At 40.8% G+C, this 21,050-nt stretch overlaps 3 protein-coding genes across 5 annotated transcripts in view; 1 reads left to right on the top strand and 2 right to left on the bottom strand.

Annotated features, from left to right (window-relative positions):
- Positions 1–127: 127 nt before the first annotated feature.
- On the bottom strand, positions 128–2,159 carry LOC147799971 (putative defense protein 1). Its single transcript, XM_087133680.1, has 4 exons — positions 1,809–2,159; positions 1,238–1,475; positions 652–719; positions 128–217 (listed from the first exon to the last, which is right to left on the bottom strand). Exons 1-4 carry the CDS (start codon positions 2,029–2,031, stop codon positions 147–149), a joined length of 600 nt encoding a protein of 199 aa, XP_086989806.1. The 5' UTR covers positions 2,032–2,159; the 3' UTR covers positions 128–146.
- A 1,408-nt stretch (positions 2,160–3,567) lies between these two features.
- Positions 3,568–15,696, bottom strand: LOC147799970 (uncharacterized). The gene is made up of 15 exons (XM_087133701.1): positions 15,441–15,696; positions 13,513–13,613; positions 12,752–12,952; positions 11,889–11,977; positions 11,439–11,538; positions 10,623–10,941; positions 9,739–9,803; positions 9,000–9,106; positions 8,396–8,598; positions 7,803–7,842; positions 7,357–7,408; positions 6,729–6,918; positions 6,259–6,376; positions 5,363–5,453; positions 3,568–4,783 (listed from the first exon to the last, which is right to left on the bottom strand). The coding sequence occupies exons 1-15, from the start codon at positions 15,667–15,669 to the stop codon at positions 4,700–4,702; spliced, it is 1,989 nt and encodes a 662-aa protein (XP_086989827.1). The 5' UTR covers positions 15,670–15,696; the 3' UTR covers positions 3,568–4,699.
- A 176-nt stretch (positions 15,697–15,872) lies between these two features.
- Positions 15,873–21,050, top strand: part of c2cd3 (C2 domain containing 3 centriole elongation regulator) — a 38,952-nt gene continuing 33,774 nt past the window's right edge. For 2 of the 3 annotated variants that reach the window (XM_087133537.1, XM_087133536.1), the window contains exons 1-4: positions 18,417–18,543; positions 18,783–18,862; positions 20,030–20,211; positions 20,704–20,947. In XM_087133537.1, the coding sequence (XP_086989663.1) occupies positions 18,437–18,543; positions 18,783–18,862; positions 20,030–20,211; positions 20,704–20,947 (613 nt within the window). In that variant the 5' untranslated portion in view covers positions 18,417–18,436. Of the gene's footprint in view, positions 16,066–17,189; positions 17,365–17,861; positions 17,960–18,416; positions 18,544–18,782; positions 18,863–20,029; positions 20,212–20,703; positions 20,948–21,050 lie in introns of those variants that run through there. The other variant, XM_022244670.2, reaches the window with a different exon arrangement.

Here is a 21,050-nt window from a genome sequence, read left to right as displayed (position 1 = left end):
GAATTTCTGAAATAAATAAAACCCGTGCTTCTAGGAAATAATGTGAATATTCGATTGTAAGCTATTTATGAATCAAACTGCTGAGTCTAAAAAAGTGGAAGTTTTTGTGATTAGGAAAAGGAAAGAGGTTGGACACACCAATCAACTCATAGGCTGTTTGTCGCCATGGTTACTGCAAGAAGGAAGCAGAACATGGGCATGCTGGCAGACAGGGAAGCTGAAAACAAACAGAATTCGACAGTCTTAATTAACGAATTTCAACATTTAAAATTACGGAAAAGCTTCAAAAGTGCGTTTAGGTATAACATCGGCTTTGATACATTCGGGTTTATATATTGCATGATCTGAGCAGGAAAGACTACGTCCGAAGGTCAAGGCGGCGACTCGAAAAAGACGTTCAAGTACGTGGAACGACAATCTACAGTGATGGTTACTCCTTGCCGCGGCCAGCTCATTCAGACGTCTCATCCTTGCAGGAGTTATAGGGATCGGAAGGGCCTGAGGTTTGGCGCGAATAAGGACGCATATAATGGAATATATTTTGGCTTATAGTCCTGTTTTCGTGGTTATGACACGTGACCTTCAAGGGTGCCCCCAACACTCACCCACCCACCCAAATCCAACTTAACCCCTATAGGTCCTGATACATACCCGATGCAGAGAGTGTATTCGATTCCATTCTCACCCAGTACACGTCGTGATTCTTCACAGCAGCCAGGCTAGATCGTTAAGAATAAAATGAGAACAACGATTAATCACACATTAAAAATGTGCCAACTTTTTCGAATTTGAATCATTTTTGACTAGTTGGTCCAGATCTTTGTCTAAAACGACCAATTTAAATTAATCGGACAGGCCAATGACGAACATAAGACAAGGATAAGTCAAACATTAGTCAAATTTGACCAAAGTCAGTCACTGTTGACTCAAGTTTGCCCTGTCTTGGTTTTAGTAAGTCATCGACACCCGACTAACCTAAATTGCACACTCATATGACTAATTTTTTTATATGTCATTTGCTCAACTCTCGAACAAAATTAATATTGGTCAGGGCTTCCTTTTTGTTCAATTTCATCTGGTCATACGTCTGCAGAGTAAACAGTTATTTCAGACACTTTACTCGCCTGCATCCAACTTTCCAATTTCCATCGTGGAAGACGTTGGTTTTTGTGAACTTTTGTTCCCTCAGTGCGTATCGGGGAACGATAAAGTGATTCCTCTATTCAGTTAGACTCACATAAACTGGATTTTCCCAACGCTCGCCGCGGGCGCCTGCCAAGTGAAGGACATGCCGGACTGTTTCTCCTCGGGCCCGGTGTGGGTGATGGAATCCCCAGTGGCGTTACAGGAGAGTAGCTTGCTGGCTCCGTCAGTACCGGCCAGGAAGCTGCCAACGGGTAGTGGGCTGCCTACGGTGCGGGCCTGGATGAGGAATCCTTGGAAGGTGATGTCTCGAGTCTTGGCGAGTATAGAAACTACAAAGGAAGTTATCAAGACACCGAATTGTATTGGGCCTGAGAGCAAACTACGAGATGGCCTCTTTACGGAAGATGGCGTTTGCAAAAAGTAAAAATAATTCAGGTTTTGATACAGAAGTTGTTATGGTTTGCCCAACCACCGAATACCCCATCGCGGACCAAACAAAATGACTGACCAACCAACCGACCGAGGCAACCGACCGAGTGATCCAAATAACGCAGACAAATAAACACAAACAAAAACAAGCAAGGTCCCTAAACCAATCAACCAGTTACGAGGCACTGAAGACACAGAGATTATTGCCTGATCACTCGTCCTTTTTGACTCACCAGAGACTGTTCCGCCTGGGGTATACGTTGTCCCCTCAGCCACGATGCTGTACGGACTGATAGACTCCTGAGGCGCTATCACTAGGTCCGGGTCGGTGGTGCTACGATGTCTCGGGGCCATCGTCACGCACGCCTGGGATGCCGCCCCCGAGGGAAACACGTCGGCAACCGGGACCAGTACAACCAGAGCGCAGAAGGTAATGATGAGCAGGCTGTTCTTCATCTTGGAAAAGTTGAGCAGTTTGATCACAAAGATGCACCTACGTCTGATCAAATGTACTGATGGAATGATTTGGTTTATCCCACCAAACGTTCGTTCGGGACAACGGAGAGATTATTCATCTACAATTGCACATTTCCGCTACGCTCTTATTGTAAATAAGTTTTTTCCTAAGCACTTACGTAACGGCTTAGGCAAATGGTCAGAACAGGAAAAAAAATTACTTCCTTGTTGGGTTGTGTCGGAAGACTAATTATAGATTATTCCTGCAATTATCTGTACAATGTGGGCAACTAACCGGCAATAAAAAGGCGGGAAACACGGCATTCTATACATTTAATAATAGGGTGCTCCAATATTAAGAATCGTCATGGGTATAAAAATTGTTCTTGTTTTGAACATCAATCAAGTTTTATTATTGGCAGAGTTCAAATTTTCAAGTTTTCTCAACCATTCCAAAACTTCAGTTTCAGAAATAGGATGCAAGAATAAAATTGGTACTTTTATTGAAGACAGATGTCTCTTCTGGTGAATTGTCTGTGCCAAACGATAATGCAATCATTTTACTTACGCGCTCTGAAACTGGACATTTTGGCGTTTCAATTAACGCTATTGTTTATTTTTAAGAGGTAGGTATTCTAGCGCTTTTTTGGTATATGCTGATACGAATTTCCACATTCATCAACAAAAATGTGACGGCATATAAAAAATCCTAACAAAAAAACTGCCACAATTTTTGCGAATTATTGCGGGTAAGTTTATGGCAATAGGTCAGTGCATGCACTTATCAGGTTGTCAAATAGTTTGCACACACAGAACAATTCATCGAATGGACCCTTTATAGGGGCACTGCAATACAATTCTTTTTATACAAACTTCCAAAATGCACCTTTTTGTCCCAGGTGACGTCATGTTCAGCTTTTATTTTCACTATTTCTGAAGGTATTTTGCTGTCTTTTGATTATTATGCCAATGGTGATTTCTATATTCATGAGCAAAATTGTTACACTGGTTTGTGCATAAATGAATTGCTTAATTTTTAAAAAAAGATTTTGCTGGGCTAAATTTCCCTTCGATGATTCATTGCTGTGTAAGCACATGTAGTAATAAGCAAACAAGCAACCCTTTCCCAGGAATGTTTTCACCGAGTAAGCTCTGGATTCACAATTTTGAAGCAAGCCTATGCACTGAAAAGTACCTTCCCTGTATGACACCACAGCAACAGCGCCCTCAGCAGGGAGAGTGTTGAACGTTTAAAAAGTGCATTTTCAATTCAGTTAACCCCAAACGGATGCCAAATAATATTCATACATTAAAGAACAGTATAAAGTGATCAAAAAGTTTAGTCTAAAAAAACTCACCGATCCTACCCTTTAAACACCCCCAAGTCCTTGGCAACTCCCACCGCATCAAAAAACTCACACAACTTCACATCAGACCACCCATTCCCCTTTTCCCAACCTGAGCAGCCCAGCATGCTCTTGCAATCTCACAACCACATAAGATCTCCCGAATGCCAAGGAAACTGCACCATGCAAATCCTTTGTAATTAATTTCTCTCCTCATATATTTAATCATTCATATTCTTCCCAAACTCTGATCTGTGATAAAGGTATGAAAAGGTATCAAAAGCAACTTGGGAACAGAATACACAGTTACATACAATGCAAAAATATTCAAGGTGACTTTACAGCTATTTAGAATGGTTGCCCATTATGACATATTGCAGCAAGCACTAATGAGCCACACAACAGGTATGTTCACATGAAATGATTTTGAACATTTTATTCAAAATAAATAAACACTGCCTGCATGATTCTCTGACAGTTATCCAAATTCCTCCATACAAAGAAAATGGTAAAATGTTGACATACTCAAACTAAAAGCCAGTAAGCCTCTGCATAGGAAATTGGACGGGCTTGTTCCAGTCAATTTCAAACCTGTAAATCGTTTTTTTATGCTTATGTCTCAATATTTAGGTTGGCTAATTATTTGACTCCATAAAAGCACATTGCATATAGCAGATCAACGACTGACTGAGGATTTTCTGACTGTAGTTCTCTTAAAAAAAAAAAAACCAAACCGAAAACAAAAAGTCCAAGTACACAAAATCTCATCTTCCGCTGATCTGTGCTCATGCTGTGAAAATCTGATATGTACAAATATGTCTCTGTAGCTGTGAAATTAAGGCAAATTAAATGACAATCCAAATTTTATAAACAGACGGCAGACTTGATCACCTCAAATACTGTACAATGATCAGAGCCATTTCTTAATACCCTGCAGTCTACGTTCCAGTCACCAGAACAAAAAAGGGACAATCTCTACACATCCTCCAGCCAATACACCTTTCCCACCAACCATTTTTGAGCAGTTGAAGTGACCCAGATAAGTCGTAAATCCTGTTCTCTATTAAGTTAGCTTCACAGTCTTGTTGTCTTGTTAAAACTTTAGTTTTTAAACCTGCATCCTCTGACTGATGCAGACTCTTAACAAATCAATTGAATCTGCAGTGCAATTGTCTCTTTTCTCAATTTTGCCAGCATTTTAGCAACTTTGTCATTTTCACAAAACTTGGACGACTATTCCAAGATTCTTAAGGATGAAATGCCAGTCCCTTCAACTGTTTAGTTCTTTTCTCCTTCACATCTCCAATTTAATGTTTGCCATTTCATGATGACTTCTTGGCCAGAGAAAGAAGATCTGGGACATTGGTGATCTGGAAATCAAGCAACATCTGCCCGTAGCCCTTGCCCTGTTGTGAGGAAAGAATCAAGAAACAAGTTTATTACGACATCCTCTTCAACAGTTTGACAGGTTGAGAGATATTAAGCTCAAGGCAAAAAGGAACTGTAACTCATTTTACCCACAAAATGGACTACAAAGAGAAGAGATCTAACAGCCCAAATCTCTTTTGGAACAAAACAGATCATGGTTCTGTAAAAACCGGTTTTTATCATGAGTCCGCCCCAAGTCTGGTAGCAGTACACTGCAACTCAATACACGAGTCCACTCGTGAGTCACAGGGGTGTACAATAACAAGAAATGCCTGTGTAACTGTTCATTTGAGTAGCCTGTGACTTGACTTGAGGCTAGATAGCTTTTTATGACCTTGTGATGGTTCTGTGATAGACAGGCCACAAACCTCTTCCTGCCAGGGTTAACAAAGGTAAGAGTTTGTGCTTACAGCAGGCAATAATCTCAAATGAGGTGTTAGGGTTCCCATAAGTAAACAGGAGTGCCCTCAAAGTTTTGACTGGTGTGCTTGATCTTGTCTAGTCATAGCAAGAATACGACAGATGATGAATATGATCATGGAAACCAAGCTACAGACCTGTGGGTCACTCCTTAAGGAAGCCACACCCCCGCCCCCCAGAGAGTTCCTCAACAGGAAGCTGAAACCGTTGATGCCAGGAAGTTCATATCTGAGGCAAAGATGGAGCAGATGGTTATTCCAAAAAATGATACAAGACTGTCAGTTGCATGGGTGCCAATGAAGGACCCATTGCATGTGTTGGTCAGCTTTTTTCAACTGAATGTGCACAAAGCACAGTATCATCACATGAGAAGAAAGTCTTGGAGCATGGCCAAAAAAAATTCAGCTGTACTCAAGTGTTTATGTCTGTTGTTCATAGAGTAAGGTCTCTGTTGCATTAATTTGAAGGTTTAGCATCCTGATTTCTGCAAGGTTACAAAGGTGTTGTGCCTGAATTGGACATGTTTAAGTGTTCTCAAAACCATGCAAAATACAAAGCAAAAAATAGCTGCTTTGTAACAGCCAAATGTTGCTAAAATTGAACAAAATCTTGACAACATTCACTTAATTAATTTTAGATTTTTGCAGCAGGTGGGACTCGAACCCAAGACTTCCTGCTTGACTGCACTAGTAAGCAGGAAGTCGTGGGTTTGAGTCCCACCCGAGTATGCTTGTGTTTTTTTTTCACAAGCCTTTGAAGGCAAACACTGAGTATACAATGTTATAATACACGTCAAGCAGAGCAAAAATCTAAAATTAATTAACATCTCCCCGGCAAAAAACCCATCCTTGGAAATAACATTCACGTAACTGGAAGATTTCGAAAGTAAGACATCTTTATTCCTTGTTTTTTGATATTGAAAACGTCATTTGTGCTGCTAAAGCACTATTAATAAAAGTGAAATAGTTGACAAATTATACAATACTACAAAAAATATTCCCATTGCAAATTCATTAAGGGCAAAACTTGTTACCTTGATACAGGGTTGGGAGTATTGGGATCTATAAGATGCAGGAAATATTCTTGCACCGCGGCTGGTGTAAGTGCCTTCCTTAGGTATGGTACATAGGACGCATGCCTGGCTATGACTCCTACAGCAGGGGAGAAAGTATATAGAGAAAAAAATCGATGGAACTTTGAGTTACACATCATTTTGTTTGCTTCTTGTCAAGATTTCACTTTAGCAGCAACCACCTTTAAATTTACAGAGTGTGAACTGATGCTTATTTTGCCTGTGGCTGTTGTCATGATATTGCCGAGTATTGAATTTATTATTATTTTAAAATCTTAAACATCTTTTCTAAAAGTAAACCTAATGTGCCATACATGTCACAAGTCAAAAAGTTCAATTTTACATTGACTGACTTGAGGTTTCTTAAAATACGTAATAAAACCACAGAAAAACAACCAACCAACCAACGTAACACTGACTAAAGACTGTACCTATCGTTGCATTGTTTCCCTTATCCCCACTCCTTGTGTAGGCCAGTTCCTCCAGGCTGAAGCTGTGACTTCCCCCTTCAAGTACCTCCTCAGCTGGTGCTCCTGTCTCCTCAGCTGGTTGTGCGTCTTGGGAGGCATCGGTGGTTGATGCCTTGATACTCTCTTCCTTACCATCCAGATGTACCTTAGCCTGTTCGACAAGGAGGTAGAATAAATTAGGCAAGTTACCAGTAAGTTGAAGTCGAGCCCATGCCAAGCCAAGTCCGTGGAAAATATATGCTTAGCGGGGATGTTGTGGACACCAAATACCAACCCAAAATCCTGGCATTGTATGCTGTTTCTCACTGGCTCCCAGTCAGTTTTATTCTCAGCAAATAAATCTGCTTAGCAACCATTTCAGAGAATTTCTGCCTAAAAACTCTCTGAATATGGGTCCCCGTTGATTTATTCCCACAGGAGTGTCTCCAAAATACTACTGGCTGATATAAAGTAGAAAGGACACAAATGGCTGTTTGACTTCCATCTATTTTGAAAAGTTTCAGTACCTAATAAACAGTGGAAAAAGGAAATCAGTAGATCCCTGGGAGTATTGCAAGTCTGTTATGAACTAACGCAGGATTTGTTTTACCTCTATTTGGTCTTTTGGATACAGGAATGAAAACAGCTTCAAGACGGGCGACCTGGAAAAAAGAACAGCAGAAGCCTGATAACAACAAATGTTTCTGTGTAGTTTTACACCATGAATCTTTTTTTTAACCATTACTGAGGACGTCAATGGAAACTAAATTCTTGCATTGAATTGAAAGAGCAATTGCCTCAACCGATTTGAAGACCTGTAATCACAGGCCAAATTTTTAATTTCAGAGTTTGGATTTTTTTTTCACATAAAGATCATTATATTAACCCCCAAAAAAGAAGTCCATAAGGCAGATCAAAAGAATGTCCAACAGAGTGCAGCTCTTTCAAGAGATATAGATGAAATTACGATAGCATGCATCATAAGAAACGCCACCGCATTTTCCCTAAATGATACGGCCATTCAAAATTGTTGACGATTTCCCCCATTTCACTTACACTCTTGGTCTGCCCCCTGCAATGCCCGTCAGACCAGGAGCTGTAAACAGACAATACACATGAATACCGGTAAGATGAAGGTCAGGCACAAACGCAAGATATTGTACAAACAGTGAAAGTTGATGAATTCAGTGGTATCAGGACTAATTTCATTAGGAGACAGGTTCTATTCCATGAGGTGAAGCCAAGTGGAATGGAACATTCAAGTGGAATGGAACATTCAATCATTCAATTCCCGAATGAATCCTCTTTGTGTACAAGTCTCTGGTTTACTTTATAAATTTATCTCATGATCAAGAAATTTCTGTCTCAAAACTTTTCACGTTATAAGCCATGATTGTGATTCTGTGCCTTTCCTGTGCATGTGCGTTGTTGAGAAGGGCTGCGAGGGAGCCTACTAAGGGCATGCATCTGGTTCAAAGGTCTATTTAATGGGATTTGTTTAACGCCTGCACTGTCAAATATACTGAATAAGACAATGACATGTGATCGATGACAAGAAACCGATCAGATGACTAGATTTAAGTAGGTGTTGTGTAAGAACTGAATAAAGTGCTCAAGAAGTGCTAGAGTACAAGCCTGAAGATGCTCACCCATCCCTGTACCAGCAGGGGCAATTTCTCTTGAGAACACCTCCAGGGCGTTACGCTGGGAGTGCTCCACCGCCATCCACAGCACGATCTCCCTAGGGTTGATATCCCTGGCGCGGGGACCGTACGTCTGCTCTGAGCCCAGTATCTGGACATTGGTCTGTGTGTAGTCTTTCAGACCGAGGTGCTTGAACATGGTTCTAGTTCTGGGATTTGGAATTAGGAGAACAGCGCTTTCAATAATGCCTTGAACAAAACAAATTGAGTAAACTGAACATCTCATTTGGACTACCCGTATTGTTTCAAATCTGAGGCTGTGTCCCAATTCGTTGGCTGAAGCTGAGAATTACACTTATTTCTATGGGAAAAGGATGACGCAGCCAGCTGGTGGCTTCCATAGGCACATGTACTATTTCTAGCCATAGCCAAGAAATCCAAGCACAGTCGAACTGGCGACTAGGAACTAGCCCAACAGAGTAGGTTAAGAACTGAACTCCACATTCAAGGACAGGCAATGGTCTTGTGCATGCTGAAATTTCATTGGTTTCTGGGCACCATGATATTGCTTTGGATAAACACAGGAAGCTTTCTGAGAACTTTGGGTTACCTTTTAAGAATACTCTGTGCAGTCTTCCTGCCTTTCTCAGCAGCATTGGGCCCAGTGACTGGGCACACCGCAGTTGCTCTGAAGCCGTCAGCGTAAGTACCACTCACCTAACCACAGATAATGAATCACAGTCAATCTTTTAACCTTAACCCTTCTAGGTTCTTCAAAATTCATCTCAGAAGTTTTAGGAAGGATTCTGTAGGATTCAGGAAGGTATAAGCAAGCCATTAATGTAAAATACTGAAGCAAGCAGAAAGGCAAAGGTTTCCAACCAGATATAATGCATCGTGAGGTTGCTCCTCAGCTAATGCCGTGTATACTCCAAGACAAAGAGCGGTAAAGTAGGGTTCAGTTGGCATGGCTTACCTTAGGTTAAAACGTACAGCCACCATTTGGATTTAAACCCCCGAACCTCTGAGCATGAGTCAAAAACCGCAAACGTAGCTACTAGACCAAACTCCCTTAAATCACAGAAAGTGAGCTAGTTGTTTGTTGTGTGTGCAGCAGAAGGGGGTACAGACATTTTTTCCTGCACAGCTTACCGGTACAATGCAAACACTTGACTTTACTGCACCCTTTGGACAAGCTACTGACCAATTTTTATACTAACTAGCAGTCAAAGTAGCGAGGAAATCATTAACTTAAGGTATGGTACTGCATAAACTATACAACAAACTGATCTACAATTGGACTAATCAATAACTGGACAAAATAAAAAAAAATACATGTAGTTTAGTACCTTATATTGTGACGAGGGAGGCAAGCCCCTAGCCCCTGTCACTAACACAGCTCCATTAGGATCACCTGTATGCGGCAATGCAGAAATGTCAATTGTAAGATGCAAGCAGGTGGGGTTATAGGCAGATGTTGGGAGCTGAAATCTTGTCTAAACCTCTAGACCCTCAGTAATGAGCTCCGTCAGTCATTGAATTTGAAGACCATGAAAATATGTAGAACTTGAAGACAATGAAAATGTGCAATACAACGTAATATATAGACAAATCCAACGACCAAAATTAGAGGCCGTTACTACGGGGCCGTCCTGTTCGCACACGGGCGGTGCGCACACGTGAAATTCCTCCTTGACCAAGAGGCAGTAATCAATTGCCGAAGTGCGTGCTCAGGTTGAGACAGCTACGTACGTGTAAATGGCCCCTTGGAATGGCATCTCGTCGGATTTGTCTATAAGAATACAACAGAATGCTTTGAATTCATCAATGGACTTCACTGAAGCACTGCATGCTTAGCTCTTTCTCAGCGCTTTCAAAAACTTGCTTAGGTGAGATTAATATACACAAGAACACAATATGAAACAGGAATTTCAACATTTCTTTGGAAATGGATATCTAAAGCTAATAGTTTCTTCCCCAGTGAAAAGGTAAAAAAATAGCCTTATTAATGTGAGACATTTTATAATACGGAAAGCTTGGAGAATTTGGGGCTAACAATGCCAATAGAATTGGCCTTTTTTCCATGGTTTCCCATGACTTGAATCTTGAGTTTAACAACACACTTCATTACAATCGAGGTATATTTTTCATAGTGCCATTTTGAAGTAGAGAGGGCTGATGATCAGTATTACTGTGCAGCAATTTGAGTGACGCCTAAAATTTTTGTACCCACCTTCAATTTCTTGTAAGGTGACATTCCTGAAGTCGCATATCACATCTGGCAGTACGTACCGCCCCGGGTCGCCTAGCTCATACACAATCTGCTCGGCGATGGTTGCCTTGGAAACCAGCCCACCTGTGTTGAGAGGTTTGGTGATGACGAATCGGCCGTCTGCCCCACACTCGACAATGGGAAAGCCGATGTTGTCCCAGCCGTCCACGAGGTGCCAGTCGGTGAAGATTCCGCCGGTAGCCTGCGCCCCACATTCAGCTATGTGACCAGCCAGGGAGGCTGATGCCAGACGTGTGTAGTCGGTTGGTTCCCAGCCAAACTACATCATGCGAAGCAAAATTACAAAACTTCAAAACTGTGTAGGCATTAAAAGAAGTGGCAAATGTGGTTTTTCTCAACGACAAAAACAGCAAAATTGTGATTAGTTGTTGGAAAGCCCAAATTCTGTATCATAAAAGGGCATTTAATTTGAGAGCAAAGCATATGACATGACGCCAGTTTCTAACATGTACAGTGTGTTCGCAGGCATACGGCCATCCCGATTAGGTCGACCTTGGGAGCAGTGACGTTCTCAACATTGATGCACTTCAATTTGAACACGCACTGCTTTAATACCACACTCGTTCATTACAATAGCATGATGCTGTTCCATTTTCTGTTAATACAAAAAACGTCAGACTGTCAAATGTGAGTTCAAAGTTCAACAGCAACAGACTAATCCCAAACTAAGAAAAATAATCACAATGGTTTTCCAATGTGGTATAAAATATGGCATACAATTTGGCATAAATTTGTCTTTATATTGATAATACTTACAGTGTGCATAAGTGGTGCCAAGACCACAGCACTGTCTACACATCTGCCTGTTACTATGACCTCTGCACCCATGTCAAGGGCTTTTGTGATGGGACCGGCCCTATAAAGAAATGCACATTATTAAAAATGGGATAAATGTCTCCCAAAGAAGCTGTTGCAATCATGGAATCAGTTATCTAATTTGACACAAGAATTTCATTGGAACAATGTATTTAATATCAATATACACAGGAGACCACAAAAAAGAGGCATTACCCGGACTTGAAAGTGTTTGCCTCAAAGCTGTGACTCGAAGGCCTTCAATTCCAACACCTCTGGCCTTGCTCAAATTTTTTTCGATGGGAGAATTACTCAAACAAATTGAACAATGGGGGAAACTGGGAGCACATTGGAGGTTTTACGAAGCAAAACAGGACACCGAGCAAAACAGAATACAAAAAAACATCTTACCCAAGGTAGGCATTCATGCTGACTAAACTCTTTGGAGCTGGGATACCAGAGTCAATGTCTGTGGTTCCTGATGCAATGATCTCATCCCTCTTCAATATTTAACACAAATGAAAAGAATGAACAAAAATCCAAAGCAAAACTTATTGAACAACAAACAAAAGTAACTCCATTCCTATTTATACAGGATACGCATTTACAGTCGAATCTCGTCAATAAGAGCACTGTTAATACAAGATTCTGCTTAAAACAAGGAAATGTTTAGGTCCTAATCCTTTGTTTTTCATTCTTGACAATACAAGGTTCCTGTTATAACAAGGTAATTTGCCAAGCCTGAAGGACCTCTTTTTAATGAGGTTTAACTGAAAAGTGGGATAAGGGCAAGTCAAGATATTAACTACCTCTTCTTTCTTACCTGTTTCCTTCTCCCCGTCCGCATTTTTTCTCTATTTATAAATTTTTGTTTTACAACTTCTTATTTGCTTATAACAAAACACATAGCTTTAAACTTTAATCCAGCTATATGGAAGAAAGCTCCTTTACCTTAGACAGTATCGGAAACAAAGTGTCTGAAAAAACTGTGAGCTATCTTAAAAAATACAGTTTGATTAAAAAAATGTTAAACAACTGTCTCTACCTTTTTTCTGAAAAACCTGGATGAGAAACTATTGTTTCTCTTTACTCAGCCTGAAGTCAAGTTATATAAGTTTGGTATGAATATCCCTTGGCAGGATGCATGTTACTTGAATCTACTCCAAAACACAAACTCAAAATGAACCAGTGATATTGCAATTAGTCTTTTCAGTCAACAGGAGATTAGAGCTGTGTTAATCACCAGGCAACCCCAACTGAGTGTGTCTTCTTACCTTGTTCATGAGGTCATCGCCGATCACGATGGCAACCTTCAGTTCAATCCCTGCCTTCTTGGCAGCTTCCTGTACGGCTGCAGCGCAGGCGTGGGGGTTGACTCCGCCCGCGTTGCTCACCACACGGATGCCTTTCCTCTTGATGTCATTGATCAGCGGGCCGATTGCAGCCTGAACAAAATCTGGAGCATAACCAAGATCCTGTGGAGAAACAAAAAATTAGTTGTTTTGTTGTGTTCACAATTTCACTTTATCAGTGGAAAAGAAATTCTGTCAAGCAGTCTTGAGGGATAAGAACCCCTGAGTAACGCTACAATATTGTTTCCCTGTGTGCACTTTCTTTTAAATGATGAACCCTCAAGATCCTCCTAGGTCCACTGGTAGCCTTGTAGGATTTTGGAAGATTGAGGAAGGTAAAGCCAAGCCTATATGGGGCTTGATAATCCAATGATGGGACTAAGAATACTTTTGTTTCCTGTAGCGGCTGTCAATGTAATTTGAAGCAAAACAACACTTAAAATATCATTTTTTTAAATATCATATTGAATGTTTGTGGGCTGCCTGAATGCCTTAACACTATTGCTGCTTTGACAAAAATGACGTATTACACTTGGTTAATCTTTGTGATAAAAATGCCGTCATTTTGTTGCAGTATGATTTTGCTTGTGTCAGAGGGATGTCTGAAGATCAAACAATTATCAAGAAAAACTTGATTAATCAGAGAGAAATAGGAGAAGGGGATTCAGGTGATTAGAACGTACTGGTTTTTTGTGTTTGGCTGCTGTGAGAAGTGACATGGTAATCTCAGAGAGGTAGTCAAACACCAGGAAGTCCAGCTGGCCATGATGAACGAGCTGTGGAGCTGGAAGAAATTAAATAAAACAGTGTACAATTCAATGCGGTCACAGCCACCGAACGTTGTTTCTTTCAGGAAACAGTTGTCGGCATGCATGTGTAGGCACAATGCATATTTTTGTGAATGGTCTGCTGGGACGGCGCGTCGCGACGTCATCTCCAGGATATTAACATACAGTTTCAATCACAATATGAGGAAGATGACGACTTTGAGCTCGGCTGATGAGCATTACTGATTTCAATGGTAAATTTCACTTTTTATCCCATATTTGAGTACACCTTATCACCTCCATTGTAATCTCTGATTCCCACTGAATCCAAAAGGAGCACAATAATGTTAGACAGTTTCAGGACTGTTTGGGGGGATGAATTCTGACAATTTTGACTCTGAGTTTTGACTTTGAGTGAAATGAATTACAATGTAATGGAATGGAAAGCCTATGGAAAGTGCTTGGACTTTACTGTCGCCCGACCATGTCCAAATTAATGTTTGAAAAGGCAAGTCATAGATTCCAAGTTATTCGGACTACCCCCTAAGTTACCCCCAGAACTGTGGGGTCCGACGTCCACTCCACTCCCACAGAAAATGAGCCTTTTCCGCCATAGGCTCTACATGGCGTTTAACATGGCACGAAAAGGGATTCTATTCTAGTTGTGTACCCATAGAAATGCTGCTCCATTTCCCCCAACATTTCTATGTATGGTAGTTTACATACCTTTGTTCTGAGTACCAAGAAAAAATGGGCCAGAACCATAGCATTTTCAAAAAAAAGTGCAAATATTTCCTGATCAGAGTCCGAGAGTCATGCAGTTCACATATGCACTTGCAAAGATGAGCCATGACCAAATGGTTGACTACGGCTCCGATTGATACACAAAGACATAGAAATTGGCTGCAGCTGCTTTCCATATGAGTGAGTGTAATTCTTAGCCGCACAGTTGGCTGGGGCTCACTGGGGGTCACACTGACCAATCAAAAGGCTCCTCATCATTGATGCCGAATGGCAGGAATGACAAGCAAAAATTCCTGCCTGTCCGCATCCACCAGAATTACACACCCACTTACGGAAAGCGGCTGCAGCCTGCAGCAAATTTCCATATCCCTTGTATTGGTTGCAGCCGTAATCAACCATTCGGTTGTGGCTCGTCTAAGTAAGTACACATGTGAACTGCATGACTCTTGGATGCTGATTGGGAAATATTTGCACCTTTTTTTTTGAAAATGGCATGGTTTGGGCCCGTTTTTTCTTGGTACAAAGTACAAAGGTATGTAAGCTACCATACATGTACATAGAACTCTTGGGAGAAATGGAACAATTGGACCAGCAAGGCGGACGTCAGATCACACATTTCTGGGGGTACCCCTAAATTAAGTCCCTTGACATGTTCTACATCTCTAGCCCCCTACCCCCCCCCCCAAAATGTCCCTCCTTTCTTAAAATCTTGGGCACGATTGGGATTCAAGCATGTCAGAAATGTAAAAAGTGACCAATGTAGGCTAGTTATGTAAGCCTATGTAGGGTTATGGTGATGGAATTTTTCCAGTTGTGCAAAAAGGACAAAGATAGCACACACAGGCTATCGAGTGATTGCATAGACTGACCTACAGCCATCGCGCCACCATGACCGGCCATGCTAACACCCTGACTGCAGTGTTAACATAAACGGCAAATACCACTGAATCTTGCAGTTTGGATATCAGGCATTTAAGACATGCCTTGAAGTAGGGCTGTGGTGGCGACAGATAAGAGACAGATTGTAAAAGAGAGCCATTACAGCCCTATTTGTTAAGCTATGGTTAAGCCTATATGCTGCGCGTAGGCGCTAGGCCTACCTGCACAAGCAGTGTCGCCCCAGAATCCCGATGCATATCCAATCCTGGTTGTTCTCCCACCTAAAATTTCACTGAAGTTTCGTACACTAGACTGTAGTACACATGCAGAGAAGTGTTCAGGTTTTATTCGTTTGAGATTACTGGAAATTTTCCTGAATTTAGAAAGACCGCGCGAATTCAACACAAGCATGGACGCTGCCATGTTGAAAAATACTGAACTCTTTTCCATGCGCTTACTACAATCTACGTTCAGAAATTAGTCAGTCTTTGATTCATACAACCTTGAGCGAAAGCGATACTAACAGACTTAAGTCAAGTCTATGTGTTTAGTTCACACAGCGCCCTCGGACGACGAGGAATTACATTTTCACTGGTACCCACACAGGTTTGTAACATGATTACAGTATGTTGGAGCATGTGTTGGTTACCACTGAAAGTTGGAGCTGGCGTATTTTCGTCTGCAAAAATTAGTGCGGTAAAATCAAAAAGCTGTTTTCTTTAATATGTTTCGACATCCTGTCTTTCTTAAAAACAGAATCCTTAACAAACATTTGAAACTGTCCAGTTAATGATCTAAATATGGTGAAAAAGAAGATTAAATCCACAAAAAAGGGAAGAAAACGGGGTAAGTATTCGGCCTCGATCTGATCTGACGATCATTTGTTATTGACAGTACAACCAACCAAGTCAACCTGATCAATTTCAATCAAGTCAATGCCTAGAGTAGAGTATCAGCCTATCACTCAGGCATGCCAGACTTAACGTTAGCAGGTTATCACAGGAAAACACACTGTTTTTTTACCTTGCTCTATTGTCAGATGGTTAGCCTAACAAGTTCGGTTATTGCAATATGACCACTGTCACTGAATAAACAATGAATATCACAAAATGTCCTCTTTACTTAGTTTCTTTAACATGACAGCGTGGCCTGTGTTACACATGCTACACCCCAACTAATTCCTTGGTCCCAACTAAACTTGGGTTGGTCCCAACTATACTTTGGCCGGTCCCAACTGCGTGGAAAGCAATTTACTCAGTACAACATTGAGACAAACACTGCACTTCGGCACCAGGACCAGCTTAGTTTGTCACCAGTTCTGTGACCAAGATGTCAAAACGTCAATTGAAATACATCCATAGGTGGGACTACTTGTTTTGCCCCAGCCCAACTGTGGCAGACATTGAAACAAACACTGTGTTTCAGTCTCAGGACCAGCTTAGTTTGTCTTCTGTGCAATTCAAGTGTACAGTATGCAGAAGCATAGCTCTTGGTAGATGCAGCAAAGGACAGAGAAGAAGTCGGTTACTTTGCTTGACTTCTTCCATAGATTGTACTTACAGCCAATAGAATGCTAGAATTTACAAGATGATCGTACCACTGATGCACAGTAACCCAACCATATATGTAGTTGAGATTTTCCAACTATGGTACCTCAGTTGGGACCGGTCCAGGTATAGTCAGGGCTGTGGCCATAGTTGGGGCATAACAGAGGCGTGACTTTTTGAGACTAACTTAGAATAAGGTTAAACTTTAGAGTTTCTTTTTATTTTCATATATGTTTCTAGGGCTCATGTTAGCCTTTTCTTCAACCGATGCTTGGAAAAGTTTCATCATAATACATGAATCAAGCATCATGTTCTGCCTTCTGACGTGCATGCAGAACATTCCACAAATGTGTGCGAGTTCTGAGACACTCCCTCATGGTAACCCTTCTGTATGATGTGATTTTGTCCCCTCTGTTATTACAGCTTTGAAAGAAGATGTTCATGCCACTACGAGTTTACCCCCGTCCGTTGAGGGCCAACTGAGATGTTTCCTCAGGGTCTGCATCAGCAAGATAGTGTGGCTCTCCGCCAAACCCCCCGACGCAACCCATGTCAGATTGAGATGGTGGGGTGAGATCTCCGAGGGGAGCATATTCAGGTAAGTGCAGGTTCTTTACCAAGGGAACTTGGGTGCGTGCCTTGAAGGAAGATATCAAAACAAGAAAGGTTTCATTTGGTATTTTATATCATTTTTATTTGTTTTAAATACATGTAGACCTTTTTGAATGTTCCATTTGGAAATGTTCCACTTGGAATGTTCCATTTGGAGTGTTCTACTTGGAGTGTTTCACTTGGAATGTTCCATTTGGAGTGTTCAATTTGGAACGTTCCGTTTGGAATGTTTCATTTGGAATGTTCCATTTGGAATGTTCTAACCTGTTTATGGAATACTCCATTTTAAAAACAGCACATTCTGTGTGGAAATACAGGATGCTTTTTTCCCTGATGGGAAAGACAAATACTGCACTCCCAGTATCCCTGAAATGTTTCATGTTGAGACAGCACATGCACCCAAATTGAACAGGCTGTACGTTATATTTTGTTTCAGATATTCTTTTTGGCACCTTTGATTTGAATTGTCTCTGTTATCCTCAGACCATTGGATGTAAAGAACCCACAGAAGGTACCCACCAGAACCGTAGCCAGATACCCAGTGAGATGTGGGCCCAAGCAGTTTGCAGCATACCTCAGCGATATCCTTAAGATTTTAAATGAGCTTCATGAATGAGTTGCCAATAAACCTTGATTAAAAAAACAGCATTTGTTTTTATTTATTGGATTACAAATATAGCATGAAATTTTGCAAGGTTAGTAGGTGGACAAGAAATATTGTTCCCCTACAATTAATTCTTTTATCCATTATTTCTTCTAAACACACATAAAAAAACACACAATTGGGAAAAAAGTCAAATTTTCATTTTGTTTTTCTAAAATTGCATTATTAGGAGTTTGTAATCGGACTAATGTAACTTTGGGTTGGTGATGAGCCTTCTCGTGAAATATGTGAATCTTTTCTCATTGGTTTTCCAAAGGTATCTTTTAAATCTGAAATCGCTGTGGATAGTTAAAGATGATGAAATAATTCATTTTCTTCGTTGCCTTGGAACACCATCAGAAATTATTTTACTTCAAGAACTGATAATGTTTCCTTGACGTCAAGTTGTTCACATATGGGAACACTCATTGTGGAGGTGTTGAAAGGACCCAACATGTCTTCCATTGGCAAAGCCCAGATCAATGAAATTGGACACCTTGCACCTCAAGTACCCATCAATGGGTAAGATTTGATATTTCTGTATTTGCTGAAGTTACCAATCAGGAAACACCCAGATATTGAAACAGAAAATAATTCCAACTTAAATGTGTACTGTAGCTTTACCAACTTACAAATGAAGGATATGTTTCTGTTCATATTGCAGTTAATGGGACAGTATTTATAAGTTGTCAGTAATGTGGATGGAAACATTTGATTACGGTCAACAATAAATGTTAACACTAGGTTTTGATCTCTTTTAGGTTTTATTCAGTGTTCTCAAATAAGTCGGCAGACAAAATAGCAGAGCTGCATGTTTCACTAGTGTTTGAACCTTTGCCAGGTAAGTATTTTGTTCAAATATGTTTGTGGTCTAATGCGCTAGAAGGATAAAGACACAAGGGTGCTTTTGAATGAAAAAGTTTTCAACCAATTTGCTTCCATCACTGTCAGCACTTTTGATGAAGCATCGATGTATAGTAATGAAGGATTTCTCGAAATAGTAGTGGCAAAGTTGATTCGTATCAGCATCTGTAGTGATGATAGTTAAAATGTTAATATCCTATCGTGCAAAAAATGCAACTTAAACGTTCATCAAGAATTCAAAGAAAAGCCAAACTTTATATTTAGTGAGAGCGTGTCACAAGTTCACAACACTGCCATACATTAACAGACTCAAGGTCCATTTTCACGGCGCTGCTTACCGCAAGCAAAAAATCGGCGCTTACCATAACAGAAAATTCTGTGCTTATGACCAACGTATTTCACGTGTTAGCGAGGAATTCAGGCTTGTACGCATGCGTACATCCCATAACTAAGGATTCTGAGCTTAAAGCTTAGTGCAGAATTTTTCTGCTAGCCCGGTCATCGCAGAAAGGAGATCGTAAGCACAGAATTCTGCAGTAAGCAGTGCCATGAAATTGGGCCCAGATAATGAAACCCCATTGATTGAGTAGATGATAATCCTCAACATTCATTGCCAAATACCGCCCTCTAGTATCGGGCTATAATTCCTAACAAAAAGGTTCACAACATTCTAACGCAAAATTCTGGCTACCGTGTATCATGAAAATAATCTTTTGCTCACCTCAAGAGAACAAAGCTACGTATACGTGGTGCTGTTAATTGCTAATCAAAGTAATAACTCGTATAACTTATTTAATAATTATGTTCTTTGTGTATTAATATTCACACCAGCATGCCACTTGCTTATCAAGGAACCTTTCTTTCCATAGGCACATTTTTCAGTGCTTGTCATGGTCCCTATGCGCTGTGGAGATTGTTATACATTGAAATGTACAGGTTGGAAACACAGCAAATGGATGCGCATGTGGAATGGACCAAAACACGCACATATGGAAAGATGGCCTTGTCTACTTGTAGTTTGAACCACTATGCACGACACCACTGCAACGTAAATCTTCTTAAATTATAACTGATGTCCATTGAGGGGGATACTACTGACATTTTTCTTGGACCTTAAATTCTTTCCGTTTTTCTCTGCACACAGCTGCCTACGATAGCTCCAGCTCTGTACCCACCACAGACCTGAGTGTTGCCACAGGCACGACCGCCGATTCTGCCTCGGTCCAGTCACAGCCGGCTAGGACCGGCCCTCCCCGGCCGGCTCCGAAACCACGCAGAGTGATATCCAGCTCCAGTGAAGATCCGTTCATGTCGCCAATACCAAAGGTAAGTGGTGGACAGAATCAGGAATGTTAGTTCCAAATAATGATCATATACTTTGTTTGATGTGTTGAGTTTTATTGAAGCATGTTTGTATTTCAAAAAATCCACCATTGATTTTCTCCACTGGATTGACTTTCGACTGATTCAAGAAAACCATTTGCATAAACACTTCTAGCTTAAGCACAGTGAACAGGTTTACATCTTCAGGCTGTATGAAGAATAATTAATATTAGCGTTGCATGTTGATGTAAAATTGTAAAAATGTTGTAATTTGCTCCTGTCATGGAACTACACCGTATTGACAAAGTTTCTGTGCTGCAGTGTTGCTAAAACATTCATCAGGCTCATAAAAATTGCAACAGAGATTTTGCTCACAAGTTTTTAAACATATTTGTTTATTCTTAGTTGCCATTTGAATTTCGGAACTTTTAGGATGAATACATGGATCTTCAAAGTAGAAGATCGTTTACAGTACATGTTTCAATTGCCTGACAGATTCCACACCATGAGAAACACCCCGAAACTCACCAGACCATCACACCACGAGGAGTGGATAACGACTACAGCTTTGTTGTTGGGCCTGGAAAGACAGATAAAGCCTCCGGTCAGAAGAAAGATCGAAGCAGGACTGAAGCAGAAACTGGTCTAGAGACGGCCATTTCTGCCTATGATTCAGTGATGAAAGGTCACAGTTCAGACACTGACCTTTCGAGACCAAGAGACGGGGAAGTACATCTAGGTAACCTGAACCATTGAAATCTGGACTCAATATTTGAAGTGTCTACCAAAGTAGACGAAGACACTGCAGTATATAAGTGTCTGCAGTAGTGGGCAGTAGAGGA

Source organism: Acanthaster planci, linkage group LG02, assembly GCF_054643075.1.
Source record: "Acanthaster planci isolate LZ-2023a linkage group LG02, COTS_SCS, whole genome shotgun sequence".
NCBI lineage: Eukaryota > Metazoa > Echinodermata > Asteroidea > Valvatida > Acanthasteridae > Acanthaster > Acanthaster planci.
The sequence above is the reverse complement of the archived record's forward strand: the minus strand, read 5'-3'. Positions and strand labels throughout refer to the sequence as shown.

Excerpts from the sequence above, each read along its gene's own strand:
- LOC147799971 (XM_087133680.1), bottom strand. The coding sequence starts at position 2,031 with ATGAAGAACAGCCTGCTCATCATTACCTTCTGCGCTCTGGTTGTACTG. Across the intron at positions 720-1,237 it reads GTTGGGAAAATCCAGTTTAT|CCTGGCTGCTGTGAAGAATC; the intron begins GTGAGTCTAACT and ends TTAACGATCTAG. Across the intron at positions 218-651 it reads GAATACACTCTCTGCATCGG|CTTCCCTGTCTGCCAGCATG; the intron begins GTATGTATCAGG and ends GTTTGTTTTCAG.
- LOC147799970 (XM_087133701.1), bottom strand. The coding sequence starts at position 15,669 with ATGGAAAAGAGTTCAGTATTTTTCAACATGGCAGCGTCCATGCTTGTG. Across the intron at positions 9,107-9,738 it reads CTCCCTCGTCACAATATAAG|GTGAGTGGTACTTACGCTGA; the intron begins GTACTAAACTAC and ends ATCTGTGGTTAG. Across the intron at positions 7,843-8,395 it reads CCCTGCTGGTACAGGGATGG|CTCCTGGTCTGACGGGCATT; the intron begins GTGAGCATCTTC and ends GTCTGTTTACAG.